The following is a 17,244-nucleotide window of genomic DNA, read 5'->3' as shown; positions in this document are numbered from 1 at the left end:
TAAAAGGAAGGTTGGGATTGATTTTGTGAGTTTTGGTCCCAACAGTTTAGGAATTAGGGGCCAAAAAGGTCCCAAATTAGCATTTTTCTTGGTTTTTGCACAATAACTTTAGTATAAGTCAATAGAAATCTATAAAATTTTAAGACAAGGTTTATGACCACAAAAGGAAGGTTGGGATTGATTTTGGGAGTTTTGGTCCCAACTGTTTAGGAATTAGGGGCCAACAAAAGGTCCTTAATAAGCATTTTTCTTGGTTTTTGCACAATAAATTTAGTATATAAGTAAATAGAAATCTATAAAATTTTAACACAAGGTTTATGACTACAAAAGGAAGGTTGGTATATATATAGATTGGGAGTTTTGGCCCAACAGTTTAGGAATTAGGGGCCAAAAGGGTCCAAAATTAAACTTTGTTTGATTTAATCAAAAAATGAATTATTCAAAATTATGCCAAATCTAACCGTGTATTTAGATTCTTAATTTTTGGTCCAGTTTTCAAATTGGTCTATATTAAGGTCCAAATGGTCTTAAATTAAACTCAGTTTGATTTTAACAAAATTAAATTCTTCAGGTTCTTAGATATGCTGAATCTAAACATGTACATTTGTACTTAGATTTTTGATTATGGGCATAGTTTTCAAGTTGGTCCAAATCAGGGTCCAAAATTTAACTTTGATTTCAACAAAAATTTAATATATGGGGTTCTTCAATATGCTGGCTAAATCTAACCATGTATTTAGATTTATAATATTTGGGCCTGGTTATCATATTGGTCCACATTTAGGTCTAAAGGGTCTAAAATTGAACATTATTTGATATCATCAAAAATTGAATTCTTGGGTTCTATGATATTCTGAATCTAAACCATGTATTTAGATTTTGGATATTGGACCATAATACAACATGTACATGTAGGTAAATGTACAATTTAAATTTTTTAAGTTTTTAAGTTTAAGTTCTTAGACCACATTCATTCTGTGTCAGAAACCTATGTTGTGTCAACTATTTAATTACAATCCAAAGTAAGAGCTGTATCAAGCATAAATGTTGTGTCCATACTTGCCTCAACTGTTCAGGGTTTGACCTCTGAGGTCGTATAAAGTTGCGCCCTGCGGAGCATCTGGTTTACTGATTGTTAACCCCTGCTGTTGCTTGAGTATTGCCATTCAAGAAAAAATAATATCAGAAACAAAACTTACAGATTTATTAACATACATGTGCAATTAAAAAGGTGGGGTGATATATACATGTATGCATGATATACTGTCTTATATTATTTTCATGAAATAAAAAGTTATGTTTACATATAAGATGCTGCTGATCACTGTAAAATATTTCAAAAATATTAAGAAGTCTGTTGGATCTGTAGATTAATATAGATTATCAAGGGAGGTGGCTTTATTTACTAATGTTGATCAAAATAGACCTGGTTTGTATGTATGAAATAATAGTCTTTTTGGCATTCAATTTTTTTTCTGCAAGGTTGATTTTTCCGATGAAATAAGTGCTACCTGTAATAAAAAGAATCAAGTCTGTTAATAGACAAAACAATTTTGATTCTTTTTTACTAATGAAATTATCATTATAAGATCACATTACCCAAAGGATCAATTGTGTGAGCTGTTCTGAATTTCTCATCACTTGGCGTCCATTGTCTGCTATAAAACTTTACAAAGTCCTCCTCTCTGAAACTACAGAATCAATTTGAACCAAACTTGGCCATAATTATCATTGAGGGTTTTAAAAATAAGTCTGATGACCCTGCCTACCAACTCATGCAACTTACATGACAGACATGGTTAAAAATAGAGCACAGAAGTGAAATGCAAGTTTTTGTTTTTTATCTTGAAAAGTGCTAAACACATCCCAAATCCTAATGAGTAAAAATGATCATGATGTTGAGATCTACCTACTCATGCTACTGTCCATTCACATTCTAATGAGTAAAAATGATCATGATGTTGAGATCTACCTACTCCTGCTACTGTCCATTCACATTCAAAATGTTAGATGACTTCTCATTTGAGTTATTGCCCTAAATTGATAAATTTATTTATGTCTATTAACTTCAAAATTATGATAGATAAAGAACGCAAAGAGAATCTTTGAATAACAAAAATGATCAGCAAGACATGATTTGCAAATTGAACGTCATGGTCCAAATCTTCATTAGTCTCCTTACTTATTTAGGCCATAATACATTTACAACATATATGAAGCCATCTAACCAATTGGATTTGATACCCTACATTGATTTTAGTATTGATCTGCCAACCCTTCAGATCTGGTTAGTGGTGGGGTCTGTGTTGCTTTGTTTTTTATACAACTGCAAAATATTTTGGGGTATGTATAATGCTATGATGTGGTTGACCTCTGCATCGTTGTCCGAAAGACACATTTGGTTTCCGGATAATAACTTTAGTTTAAGTGAATAGATCTCTATAAAAAAGAAGATTCAATACCACAAAAGGAAAATTTGGGGGGTTATGATACCAACAGATTAGGGAAAAGGGGCCAAAAACAAGCATTTTTGTAGTTTCCAAACAACAACTTATGTTTAAGTGTTTAAATATCTTTGACATTGTACCATAATGTTCCATATCACAAATGGATAGCTGGGATTAAGTTTTAGGGTAATTGCCCCATACATGCTGGAATTTTGGGACAAAAAACAAACATTTTTCTAGTTTCAAGACAAAAACTTGTGTCTAAGTGAATTGATCTCTCTAAATTTGTTATACAAGGTTTTATATATACTACAAAGGGAAGGCTGGGATTGAGTTTAGGTATGATTACTCCCAGGGGGAGGGAGTTCAAAAGATTAGGGGATTTTTTTAATGGGTTCATATTTTTTTCAAATTTCAATTTTTTTTTAAAGTTTCAAGAAGAAATCTTCCATTAAACAGTATTGTGCAATAGTTTTTTAAGATCTTTAACCTCATTTACTTTCTGTCAAAAACATGTTTTATATTTATCAAAAATTAAATAACAATCCAAATTCAGACAGTATCAACCTTGAGTATTGTGTCTTAATTTGCCCCAAATATTCAGGTGCACGACCTCTGTAGTCGTATTAGGCAGCATTCAGGGAAGCACTTTATTACTTTTCAGAGTTTTGCTTTTTTTTCTCTTTGCAGTTTCTTTTTTTGCCTCTGACTTCTTTTTTTTTATGGATTTTTATTTGGACCTTGATATTTTTTGTTCAAATACATTATTTTTATTAATTCTTAATTGAGCAATTTTTATTTGCTTAACGTTCTTTTAATTTTGTTTTACAATCGTCCCATATATGACGATATAAAGTTTAAGGAAGTAACTGTAGTAGTATAAGTTTGAGTATTTGAGGGACTGAACAAAGATTAAAAATGTGAGAATGAGGGAGGGGAAGAAGCAGAAGACAGACGTGGAAGTAAGGGAGAAGATTGGAGGGAACTGGCCAAAAAGTGGAGTAGAAATAGGAATATGCTGGAAATATTTTTTAAGCATTTATCACATAATTGTCCAGGAGCAAGGGAGACAGTATTAGAAGAAAGGCAAACATTGGGAAAGGGGGAGGTAAAGAGATGAGAGAATCAAGAGACCCCTGTTTTAAAGTAATGTAAATTGTATTAGTGAGCAAAATCTTAACTTGGAGACTTACAAAATTCAGGAGAATCAGCAACTTGTTCCAGTCATGTAACTTGAAAGGTAGAAAAAGACTAGAATTAAATAGAGTATTTCCAGACCTGGAAATATCCTTGAAATTTGTTTTTTAAGTGGCAAATGTCAAGGAAAAACCCTAGAATTTTAATGTTAAAAAATTCAAGTTATTTCCCCTTTGTTTTGCAAATCTATGTCTGATTAAAAAAATTAAAAACTTGAAAAATTTTAGTATGAGGCAGGATTTGTTATGCTTATGATTGATGGTTATGACAAAAGTCTTATGAGTGATTGTAAGATGAGGGTATGTTATTAATTTAATGGGCCTAACAATTGAATTAACTATCTTGGAGAAAAGCTGAACAAATTCTTAAGCATTTTAGGGTCAACATAATTATGTCAAACATTTTCCCTATTGATGTGATAATTTTTAATAAACAAATTATTATCTTCAAAACTGCAATAAAATTTAAGATAGCCTAAAAGATATGTTACAATAACTTCTTTATGGGTCATAGATTCTATTTATAGATATTGCAAAGTCTAAAGATCACTTCCTTACATCAAGTTATTTTTATGCAGTTTCCTGAAAATGGGAAATATAATAGTAGGCCCTAGCATAAAAAAATACCGATCAATTTCATAACTCAAAATTTTAATATAATCAATTTACTAAACCAGTGTGGAACTGTCATATTTTAAGATAATGTACTGTATGTTTGTATTTTTTATTATGCTATCATCTATAACATTTTATAATATTTTTTTTAATTAGCTGATGGAAGTCAATATACACATCACAGATCTAGAGATTCCACTTCATCTTTAAATTCTCAGACTTCAATAGGTAGGTTCTTGGGTGATGTATTTAAAAGATACTTAATTTTAAGATTCATGAAAAAAAGCCAATTAGCAGCTAAGTTAGAATAAAATTGAGAAATACATTGTATGTCAAAATGACAAAAACCTGACCAAAAAGCAGAAAATAGCTGAAGGCCACCAATGGATCTTCAACGCACTGAGGAAATTCTGCACCCTGAGGTGGTTGTCAGTTAGTATGACAAACTGGCTTAATGAAATAATTCAATTAGAATTTAGTAGACTTTTATTAAGCCTCTGCTGTAGTGGAGGGGGCATTATGTGATACCCTTGTCCATCTGTATGTAGGTATGTATCTACTTCCCTTAATTGGTTTTCTGTTCTTTAACTTTAGTGTACCTCAACTAAATGTTATGATGTACCAGCACACAATGAATATTACAATCAAAGAAAGATCAAGTACGAACTCGAGTGACATCACTTTTACCATTCTTGAGTTATGTCCCTTTATAACATGTATAACATTATATAGAAGCAGAATCATCATCTCTTTCCAATGGACACTTTCTTTAGATATTTAAGATTCTGAATAGATAAGTAAACAAAGCAAATATATAACATGTATAAATATATATAAACGAGTCTAAATTGAAAACTACGTTCAAACCTATGATTGCGTTGGATAAAAACCGCAATTTTTATACGTGTGCATGTCAAACAAATTTCGTTGTAGAAGGGTCTAAAAACAGCACAAACAACATTTTCCAAAAGACCAAAAAAGTGAAAAAGTATATTTAAACAAAACGCATTTGACTAACAGGTCGAACAACTGATGTTCTTAAACCCTGTTGACTGCCATTGACGATTGCCAAATAAAATTGATCACAAGATGTAACAAAATGGATCTGAATATAAATTTAATACGTCACAGAAAATTTTTTTTTTTTTGTTAACTTGTGGCTACGATGTTGTGCCACAAACATTCGGTGTCAATATTTCTTTAGTACACCAGATCTAGATTTCGACAATATATGTCTCTTCAGTGATGTTAGGGATCGAAACGGTATTTGGAAGGCCATATAATTTACTCTCAATTTAAGATTGACTCTTGAATTTTAAGAGACAATATAGGATGAACGGATCATATAAACCGGAGGGAAAATATGATACATGCCCAAGCAAAAAATATATATAAACGAGTCTAAATTGAAAACTACGTTCAAACCTATGATTGCGTTGGATAAAAACCACAATTTTTATACGTGTGCATGTCAAACAAATTTCGTTGTAGAAGGGTCTAAAAACAGCACAAACAACATTTTCCAAAAGACCAAAAAAGTGAAAAAGTATATTTAAACAAAACGCATTTGACTAACAGGTCGAACAACTGATGTTCTTAAACCCTGTTGACTGCCATTGACGATTGCCAAATAAAATTGATGCATAAATATATACAGATTATAACTTGAAAAAACATTTTTTTGAGAATTTTTTATATCTTATTGAAAAAAAATGTACTGCAGTGATATTTCAAGTTTTCTACCTAGATTTTATTTTTCAAAATAAAAAATTATGCAACCATAGAAAGTTCTGAAGAGGCTATGTGATCTTAATAAATGCATGTGTGGTATAAGTGTTTGTCTGAACTTCTTAGTGCCTTTTTTCTGAACGCTTAAGCAAATGAGACAAATCAAGAAAAGATTTGTGATATTTTTTATTAGTACAGTGCAGTCTGGTGTTACTGCGCACCGAAGACTTTTGACTTCACTTCATTCAACTGATAAAACCAATCATTGGATAATATTGAGTGAATACATTCATAACAAACTTTTATTTCATAAAATTTTCAGTTTGTAGGGTTTCACCCTCAAGATTTTGTGTAATGTGTGTCCAAAATTGGGGAAACCCCTGTTCTGAGAGTTCCTCTAATGTCCGTTGATTTTGCGCATGCCTTCCAAAAATAGCTAATTTTGAAGAGAAAGAAAGATGATCTGCTACGTTAGGTAGCTAAATTCAAACCAAGCACACTACCAAGGATGCAGAGCAAAAATTATTTCAATCTGATAAAAATTTGACTTAAGTAAAACAAATTTTATCTGATGCTGTATTATTTTTAATGGACATTGGCCAAATATTGTAAATCACGGGATTGCAGTTATCATTTCAATCTGGAACTTTATTTATTTCTTTTTTATCCCTTCAGAATGCTAAAACAATATAAAACAAGAACAATTTTAATTATGTTACGTTGTTGATATTACCAAGGAGGTTATATTAGAAGGAGAGTGAACACTCTGCTTGATTCAAAATTAGCATCCCCAGGATAGCAGTTCAATCAGAGAAAAATGATAAAATTATAAAGAAACTGACATATTTATCGCCCACTTGACATGGCCCTCTGATGTACCATGCTGTTACAGCGAGTAGTTTGGGCTATTAGATAAACACAAGGAATTATTTGAATCTAGAATAATTTTGAATTCTGGAAAATTGTTGAGAAATTTATGATGAAACTAACCCAACTAAATAGGGTTAGCCATGCACGCATGGCTAAGGGGGGTTAGTTAGTTCATACTGAAATGATAGGGAAAGTAAAATTAACCTTAGTCATGCGTGCATGGCTAACCCTTTTTAGTTGGGTTAGTTTTCCTCATAAATTTCAAATCAATTTTCCAGAATTCAAAATTATTCCAGATTCAAATAATTCCTTGTTTAAATCGCATATGTCCCAAGATTGTTATCAGTGACTGGGTCATTAAAGTTCAGGTGTATTTTGAGTTACAGTGCAGTGCATAGGTGTTTATAATTTAGAAAAAGTTTTGACGCACAATTTCAAAATCAACTGTCCAGACCTGCCAACTATCCCGATTTTCGCGGTATCATCCCGATTTTTACCCCTCAACCCGAATCCCGATATCGGGATCGTAAAATTAGTCAAAATCCCGATTTTCAACAAATATACCCGAAAAAATTATTGTTTACCGATTTTGAAGTTTTTCTGATCAATTTTAAAAAATCAATTATTTTACCTGGGGACATATTATGACAAGTTAGTGACCCTACGCTAATCAACAGTCACAACAGGTGTCATGATTAGTGGTTGTATGTAATCAGATTACCTAAAGGGTCGTAACAGTCCTCAAAATTAATTTGTATACAAATTTGGTCAAACAGCCTTTCAATTTTAATCAATTTATCATTCAAGCACAATTTGCAACATTTGCCGTAGTTCCACAGCAAAATCATAATTAATTGAAAGATGAGATCTGTTAAGAACTCTCAAGAAAACATCGTTTATCTTGAAATTTGTTTAATTTTTGAAATCAGACATCGTGTGTCTGTTGATTTAAAATCGACGCCATTTTGTATACACTTCTACTGTGTTACTGTATAAGCCTCCGCCGATAAGAGCACCTCTGAATACAAAGAAAGATAACTCAAATTTTATCCATTTTCTCATTGATATTGACAAGACCATGAGTAAGACTAAATCAAAATCTGTCTTCATCCTTCTTACTTTAGGACATGTAGTTTTAGGTGTTTTGAGTCAAGGTTCATAGATGAGAAGGTCTTTGGAGGGGGGAAAAGGGGGGGGGGGGTCTCTACTTTGAATCCTTCATTTTTAATGCCATTTTCTCTATTCCTCAGTTATTTTGTCAATTTTATAATTTAATAGTACAAGAATCATGCAAATAAAAGAAAAAAGAAGAGAACTTAGACTATTTTAGGAGTAAAAAACAATGCTCACAGAAAAGTCGCTAAAATTGTAACCCTTAAAAATCTTGTCACACGCTAAATCCCCCATGGAGATTTTCAAAAGTTGGCAGGTCTGACTGTCTGTCTACGGTGAAAAAAGATTAAGAAATGACAAAGTTATGAGGGTTTAAAGGAAAGTTAGTGAGCGATTTTTATTCAACACTACATTGCTTTAAACAAAGATTTTCGCTTCACCGGTCAATTTCTGCTTATAAGAATTGGCAGGTAATAATCATAGAAAATATACGAATATGCAAAGTACTTTAGTTGTGATGACCGGTAATGACGGGAAGGAATATTTGCAATTGAAACTCAGAGAAATTTATCGGGAACAAAGTTAAAGTGACTTTCTGTTATGACTTGATATTAACATTGACGGCAATGAGACGGATATTCGTTTTATTTCTTTTGGTAATAAGTTTAATTTTAACATAAAATTTTAATTTTTAATTACTTAATAATTAATTAAGAAATATCACAAAAAATCTGATTAACATTTCAATAATTGTATATTAGGTCAGTTTATGACACCTCGGGTGTTTCCGTTCTTTTTCGGGTATGTTATTAGGACAAAATATCCCTCTGTGACAGTCGATCTCAGCTAATTAGCACCCACTTACAGAAAAGTCGGTAACATTTTATGCGGAATTATCGTCTTTCGTCCTCTCTCCTTCTAATATAACCTCCTTGATATAACGAAATCAGCTAATGTGTGGTATCACCAGCCGCGAGGACACAGGGGACTCCACTGTATCAGTATTTATGTTTAACTTCTCAGCCAAAAAAAAAAAAGAAATGAAAAAAAAAAGTAACCAATATCAAGGAATGGAGTAGATGACCTCAGAGACCCTTGCATTTAAGTGCACATATATAGAAAAATTATGAAATGTTAACCTTACTCAAGCGAGTAGACTGTCAACATAGTATGGTAGATACAATCAATAGATGAGACATTTCAGTGTGTCCATTTGCATACTGCTATTTTACTGCTGCATTTTATAAAGTGACAAATTTCAAATTTTTGCATTTTCCCCATACTTTTATTTCCTTTATCAAAATGCTTGTGTCATTATACATGTATCACAATAAAAACCAATTGTTCATTAACATGATGTCATCATTTACATACAATCGTTTCAGAAATAGGGTCAACCGGTGTAACTCATTCATAAAAAACAACTTATTTGAACAATGCAAGATTGCTGAAAAGTGATTAATTTGTTATGTAAACAGGGAAAAAAAATTCACACAATTAAAAAAAATTGATTTCCTATTGATACATGTAATAGGGTGTTGTAGCTATTTGTCATTAAAGGATGCATTTATAATCTATACTGATAAATTGGTAAACTGTTCTTCCTTATAAAACACATTTTTTTAAATTTTGTGAAAAAATAAGAATAAATTGACAAAATGAATAAAACATAAAGAGTACTGACTATGCATCATAATTTGAAACTAAAAGGTAATACTAATGAAATGTAATTCATGAATTGTTTAAAAGCAGTAACAAAACATTTTACATGATGAAAATAAGGTTTTTACATATCATCTGACTTACCTGTACATGTTTTTGGATGTTGATTTCACAGGTAATATAATTCAGAAAGTGAAACTCAAACTTTTTTCCTAACATGGTTCTGAATAAAAATAGGACAATACATTACATGGGTGTATAGAAATTGAAAATATAATATGAAAGTATAAAAAAATTAAATTAAAAAAAAGCATGACTAAAATTATTGACTACAAATGATGTTCATTAGGCAGACTTCTTTTTCTACAAGGCAGTCTGATGCATCGCTTTAATTTGAAAACAAATAGGGATTAAAAGATGGTCATGATTAAAAAAGGTAATTACAAAATTTATACAATTCATAACATGGCTAATACATATAATTATACCTTTCAAGGTAAAGGATAGTCTCATATTTTATTAAATGCATACAAATGGGGGGATGAGTATTTTTAGCTCATATATTCATGCAGGTTAATGTAAAATAAGGAAAATCATGAAAATTTATGAAATATTCTCGTTTTGTTATAGTTTTTTGCCATGGTAAATCTTTGTATGCAATATTCGTTTTTATTTTCTGAATAAAATTGAGAATGGAAATGGGGAATGTGTCAAAGAGACAACAACCCGACCAAAATAAAAAAACAACAGCAGAAGGTCACCAACAAACAGGTCTTCAATGTAGCGAGAAATTCCCGCACCCGGAGGCGTCATTCAGCTGGCCCCTAAACAAATATATACTAGTTCAGTGATAATGAACGCCATACTAATTTCCAAATTGTACACAAGAAACTAATATAAAAATAATACAAGACTAACAAAGGCCAGAGGCTCCTGACTTGGGACAGGCGCAAAAATGCGGCGGGGTTAAACATGTTTGTGAGATCTCAACCCTCCCCCTATACCCCTAGAGAAAAAAATCAGTGGAATTACACTGGAATACCACTGATATTCCATTGTAATTTCCACTGGAATTCCAGTAATTATCAATGGAATAATTTGGCTGGAATTCCACTGGAACTACATTGGCTTTCCACTGGAATTACAGTGAAAATTCCAGTGTTATTTCACTGGATTCCAGCCAAATTATTCCACTGATAATCACTGGAATTCCAGTGGAAATTACAGTGTTATTTCACTTGTATTCCAGTGGAATTCCAGCCAAATTATTCCAGTGGAATGCGAATGTAATTCCAGTGGTATTTTGCTGCAACTCCAGTGGAATAACTACAGTTCCAGTGGAATTGCTACTCTGACATATACGCCCTATTGCTGGCCTTATCACTACTTCTGAGAAACACAAAATATAGTGATTCATCATATGATTGATCTGATCATATTCAAATAAATAACATTTTTAACATCCTATCCATGAACAGAAAAATGTCCTGCATGGTTTGTATAAGTAGAATAAAAACAGTGTCTATATGGTCAGCTTAAACCGTACCCACAAACTGATTAACTAATATAAAAATTATGTGTGATATATAAACTTCTCTTCCTTTCTGTAATTCAAAACTTGCTGTCTCTGTACTTCCAACTATAATTGCTGAATAAAGGTATTAAAATGGAGTCTGCATAAAATCTGTTTCATATCATTGCTGGCAGCTCATATTTAATCCCCTAAAAGTACAAAAATATCCACAAAGAATCAATTGTTCAAGAGGTAATGATTGTATGAAGCAATAAATTCCCCCCCCCCCCCCCCCCTTTAACCCTTGAAGATAAAACTTGCGACTTAAATTATTATTAACGTTTCAAAGTTAATTTACGATGAATATTATTCACACAATTTAATTTCTACATATCAGATTATCATATATACCCATGTACCATTTACATGTCAGATTACGATATGTCTGTTATGAATGTGACAACAATATATCAATTTATCATTCTTCATTAATTTATTGTCTGCCTAAACTTTCTGGTGTTTTGCTCAGATTAAAATCCTAAATGTTTTATATTGCCTCAACAAATTGTATTTCATAATCATTATATGTTAAATCAAATACTTATCTGAAAACATCTGCGTTTGGATTCTCCATTTTTGTTATCCAGCGTAATCATATGACGTCATATTTGCAAGTGCGTTTAAGTCAAGGTGTCAATCTCGTCCCATATAATATCGGCCCGAAGTTGATTCGTCCCTGTAATGGTATTTCAGTGAACTTCTCAAAACCGGTCGTCCGTTGGACTACGGAAACAGCCGATTTGCGGGGTTTGCCGGTTTGTAGAAATTTAAAATCACAAGAGTTACTTCCCCTTAATATGGGTGTTTGAGAATGTTTTGAAAATGTATTTCACTTTCATTAAAATATACGTTTTCCTTTTTAAATTTTAGTTTTGTATATAATATCTATCTTAAAATACAGCTACAACTTCTATTTCATCTTATTTTATTTTTTTATTTTGCAGGAATAAAAAAATAAAAACACCATACATTTATGATATTTCACGAATAATTAGATAAAATGTTCTACTCCAAATGGTGGAAACGGTACCTATGATACTCATATATACGTGTGCTGTAAGTTATAAATGTTACACCTTGTCATTACGCAATAAAAAAGAAGAGTTATGAAACGAAATTGACAGGTGAACAGATATTACAGCCTCGGACTATTAGGTGACCTGATTGAATTTTATTGACGGAACAAATTAGGTTACAGTTATACAAATGAAACAGTAATTTTAAATCATTTCAGATGACAAGGCCCATTTTTCGAGAATGAGTTGTAATGATATAATTATTTAAATACAACAATACCGGCTGGTATCCGATTTCAAGGAATAACCATTTAATATAATGCAAATCTGCTGGGTCTTCTTAATTTGGCCGGTATGGTGGGAGAGGCTGCAGTATTCAGATAAATTTCAATATATAAGAAATAAATAAGGGTGATGCATTAAAACATTTTTGAACAGAATGGCAATTTAATTTTTTTTCTTTGCACGTTGCTGCAGAAGTTGTCATTAAAGCAACAATTAAATTGCCTTTCAATTAAGACATCATAATTATTTTGACTAGGTACAAATGAATTGTACTGAGAATAGTCATTAGAATATAATATAAATACTTTTTCTACCCCAAAAAATGGCCATCAGTATCTAAATGATAAATCATGCAACCCAACAATGTATTCCAGTGGAATTACAGTGGTAAAATTTTCAAATGTCATTATTCCAGTGGAATTACAGTGGTAAAATTTTCAAATGTCATTCCAGTGGAATCACCAATCAAATTCCACTGGAATTTTTAGTTTTAAATGATTTACCAGTGGAATTCAAATGAGTCACTGTAAACCAGTGGAATTCCAGTGGAATCAACTGGTATTCCACTGGAATTCCATTGATATTTTCTATGGGGACCTCTAACCAATGTAGAAAAATAAACGCATAACAATACGCACATTAAAATTCAGTTCAAGAGAAGTCCGAGTCTGATGTCAGAAGATGTAACCAAAGAAAATAAACAAAAAGACAATAATACATAAATAACAACAGACTACTAGCAGTTAACTGACATGCCAGCTCCAGACTTCAATTAAACTGACTGAAAGATTATGATTTCATCATATGAACCTCAGGCACAATTCTTCCCGTTAGGGGTTTAGTGCTTGAAACTAGGTTAAGTTTGAACAGAGTTAAGAAAATGTTTTGTAACTTTTCAATATGTACCAATATTTTGGCCAAATAAAAGCCCTATCAAGGCTATCATGCTTATTGACAAATCTCCTTTGATAGAAATGACAAATTGAGACAATATATGTCTTTTTAATAGTTTAGGCATGGATTTAGTCATTTTGAAAGTGGAGTCCAAACCCCTGAACTCTATGAAACATTCTCATTTAAACAAAAAAAGGGGGACTTGGGGTCAATTACATGCCAAAGTAATTAAGAACATTTCGACTACATTGATCTTAAAAAGTATTTGATGACATCAATGAAGACACTGTTACCCAACTTTACATAAAATTTCAAGCATTGTAATTCTCATCAATTGAATTTTCTACACCAGATAAATATAGATAGATCATAACTTTACTGCCTTTTTAATAAATTTATATGATGTTGTTTTTTTTACTTTAGAAACAGATGCAGCTCCACTTGGACCACAAGGCAGAATGTCAGGTAATTTAATATATCAATTTTAGATTTTAAATTTTTTGCTTAAATATTGATGCTGAAATTTGAAAAAAAAATAAGCACATGGCTCTTCTGATTTTGCTCAATATGGTTTGAAATCTGCAATTATTCATTTTTCTAATAAAATTATATGGAGTGAGTTTGCAACATTTGAATCAACACATCAAAAAAACTTAATTTAGACTGTCATAAAAGTGAGAGGTTTAGCTAGCTATAAAACCAGGTTCAATCCACCATTTTCTACATTAGAAAATGCCTGTACCAAGTCAGGAATATGACAGTTGTTATCCATTCGTTTGATGTGTTTGGACTTTTGATTTTGCCTTTTGATTTTTGATTTTCCTTTTTGAATTTTCCTCGGAGTTTAGTATTTTTGTGTTTTTACTTTTAGACAGATAAATACTAATGATAAAATGTGCAATATAATTACATCCAAGGTTCTGCATCCCTGATTTCAGGTGTATTTGCAAAAATGTGATTTCTTTACATGTATTACAGAATGTTTATTGATACTGTTTCAGTGAGAGGAATTGTAAATGGATTACATGACACAATACAAGATTCTAATCATGGGGAGCCATTTTCACAAGTGAATTCAATTAGGTATTCAGAGTTTTCAGCTTTAAATATAAGGGAAGAGGAGACTTCAATGTGTACCAATAGGGATTCTTTTATGTCATCCAGTCAGGTTCTAATAGAACATAATATATCACAAAAATCTGCTCAGAAACAAAATACTCATTCTGTTAGTCCAGTTCATGACATAATTCAGTTGCAACTAGTTGAAGATGATGATCATGCAAGTCAGCCTGAAAATCAAACAACTTCACAACCAATTCAACCCTGTATCTTATCTACGAATGGACCAGAACCTAGTCCTCAGTTGCCTACAATATCAACGAGAACTTCCTTGCCTCCAGCTGGAACTACTACATGTTTAAGCGATCTCAGTATTAAAAATACCAATCAAAACAATGTTAATGTACAAAATCCTATCTCAAGGACTAATGGCAACAACCTTGACCCAGAACAAGGCCAATCAGATAATGACCAAACTGTTGCAGAAAGTGTTTTGACTAACGAAAGGACTGAAAGTACATCTGAGTATGGCACAATGACAAGTAATAGTGACAATCTTTCACATAGTTTGGATGACCAGAGTAATACTGATAATGTTAATGTTACTCCTGAGGTTCAAGAGGTTATTGGTTCTATATCCGACATTAATCCTGAATGTAAGACATCTTTACCTATGGCAGATGCTGAACCAACTACTGGTACTGACAAATCTGTTACAGATCTGATGGACACAGCATCAGCTGTAAATGATGAAAAAGGTAATGAGTATATATATACATATGTAAAATCATTATCATGTAAACTAAAATGTTTTATTTTAGTTTCCTACGGATGAAGCCAAAGGGGACTTTAGGTTTACACTCTGTCATTCTGTCTGTCTATTTGTCAGTCCAACAAATTAGTTTTCCAGACTTTTTATTATGTCCCATTTATGGGCATTACTTTTTCTGGTCTGTTCATCCGTTTGTTCGTTCGACAGTCTGTATGTCCCGCTTCAGGTTAAAGTTTTTGTTCCGGGTAGTTTTTATACGACCGCAAAATTTGAAAAATTTTCGTCGTATATTGCTATCACGTTGGCATCGTTGTCTGCGTCGTCGTTGTCGTCCGAATGTTGGTACTGATTTTGGGAGTTTTGGTCCTAACAGTTTAGGAAAAAGGGGCCCAAAGGGTCCAAATTAAACTTTGTTTGATTTCATCAAAAAATGAATAATTGAGGTTCTTTGATATGGTGAATCTAACTGTGTACGTAGATTCTTAATTTTTGGTCCTGTTTTCAAATTGGTCTACTTTAAGGACCAAAGGGTCCAAAATTAAACTTAGTTTGATTTTAACAAAAATTGAATACTTGGGGTTCTTTGATATGCTGAATTCAAACATGTACTTAGATTTTTGATTATGGGCCCAGTTTTCAAGTTGGTCCAAATCAGGATCCAAAATTATTATATTAAGTATTGTGCAATAGCAAGAAATTTTCCATTACACAGTATTGAGCAATAGCAAGAAATCTTCAATTGCACAGTATTGTGCAATAGCAAGTCTTTTCCATTACACAGTATTGAGCAATAGCAAAAAATCTTTAATTGCACAGTATTGTGCAATAGCAAGTCTTTTCAATTGCACAATATTGTGCAATGGCTAGATATTTTTAAATTGCAGTTATCTTTCTTTGTCCAGAATCAACTTAAATCTTTGTTATATACAATATACAATGTATATTCACTTTTTACTACCAACTGATAAATTAAAACAACCTTTATCATTCAGTGATAACAAGCAGATTTTTTACATCTTAATATTTTATGATGTATTTAAATGAGTAGTTATTGTTGCAAACTCCATTAGAAATTTTTCTCGTTTGAAATTTCATAAATAAAAAGAAAATTTCTTCGAACATTTTTTTGAGAGGATTAATATTCAACAGTATAGTGAATTGTTCTAAGAGAAAACACAAATTTTAAGTTCATTAGAACACATTCATTCTGTGTCAGAAACCTATGCTGTGTCAACTATTTAATCACAATCCAAATTTAGAGCTGGATTCAGCTTGAATGTTGCCCCAACCGTTTAGGGTTCAACCTCTGCGGTCGTATAAAGCTGCGCCCTGCGGAGCATCTGGTTGATGAAGTTGAAGTCCAATCAACTTGAAACTTAGTACACATGTTCCCTATGATATGATCTTTATAATTTTAATGCTATTAAAATGACAGTTTTTTACCCCATTACCATGGTCCACTGAACATAGAAAATGATAGTGTGGATGGGGCATCTGTGTACTACGGACACAGTCTTGTTTTCTTTATTCTTGAAGATGTCGATTTGATATTTGGTGTATTGTTTTATCATGATAAATAACAGGTCAAGCACAATTTTCACAATTGAAGCTTTTATCGTTGTTAAAGCCCTTTTCTTATAGAATTTAATTTTTGAAGAAATACTTATTTGTAAATTACTTGATATCTGTTCAAAGGGAAATAATTCATTTTTTTTTTTAAAGATTTGTGAAATATATAAATGACATTTTGGATTTATTTCTATTTTCTTTAGTAAATTGTTTTTATACTGTTGACAATTAAATAAAATAAATACAACATGTGCAGGGACTTTGAACATCCTCAGATTAAAATTTCTAAACTTTCTTTTAGTAATTATCATTCTACAATGATTTTCATTTAAGGATGTTGTTTAAGTGCCAGTCTTTGTAAGAATCAGGCAATTTAGGGAAAAATCAAAACATGATCAGAAAAAAACCACCGATCTAATCATGCTATTTAATACTAACCATCGTC

The 17,244-nt window shown here is 31.8% G+C and overlaps 1 protein-coding gene across 1 annotated transcript in view; it reads left to right on the top strand.

Moving 5' to 3' along the window:
• LOC134720857 (hybrid signal transduction histidine kinase M-like) overlaps nucleotides 1-17,244 on the top strand; it is a 42,262-nt gene that overhangs the window by 17,678 nt on the left and 7,340 nt on the right. Inside the window, exons 6-8 of the mRNA XM_063583417.1 lie at nucleotides 4,415-4,486; nucleotides 13,823-13,864; nucleotides 14,401-15,216. Coding sequence (XP_063439487.1) covers nucleotides 4,415-4,486; nucleotides 13,823-13,864; nucleotides 14,401-15,216 — 930 coding nt within the window. The remainder of the gene's footprint in view (nucleotides 1-4,414; nucleotides 4,487-13,822; nucleotides 13,865-14,400; nucleotides 15,217-17,244) is intronic.

The sequence above is a fragment of the Mytilus trossulus genome, chromosome 6 (genome assembly GCF_036588685.1).
Source record: "Mytilus trossulus isolate FHL-02 chromosome 6, PNRI_Mtr1.1.1.hap1, whole genome shotgun sequence".
Classification (NCBI taxonomy): domain Eukaryota; kingdom Metazoa; phylum Mollusca; class Bivalvia; order Mytilida; family Mytilidae; genus Mytilus; species Mytilus trossulus.
This window is presented reverse-complemented; position numbering and strand designations above follow the sequence as displayed.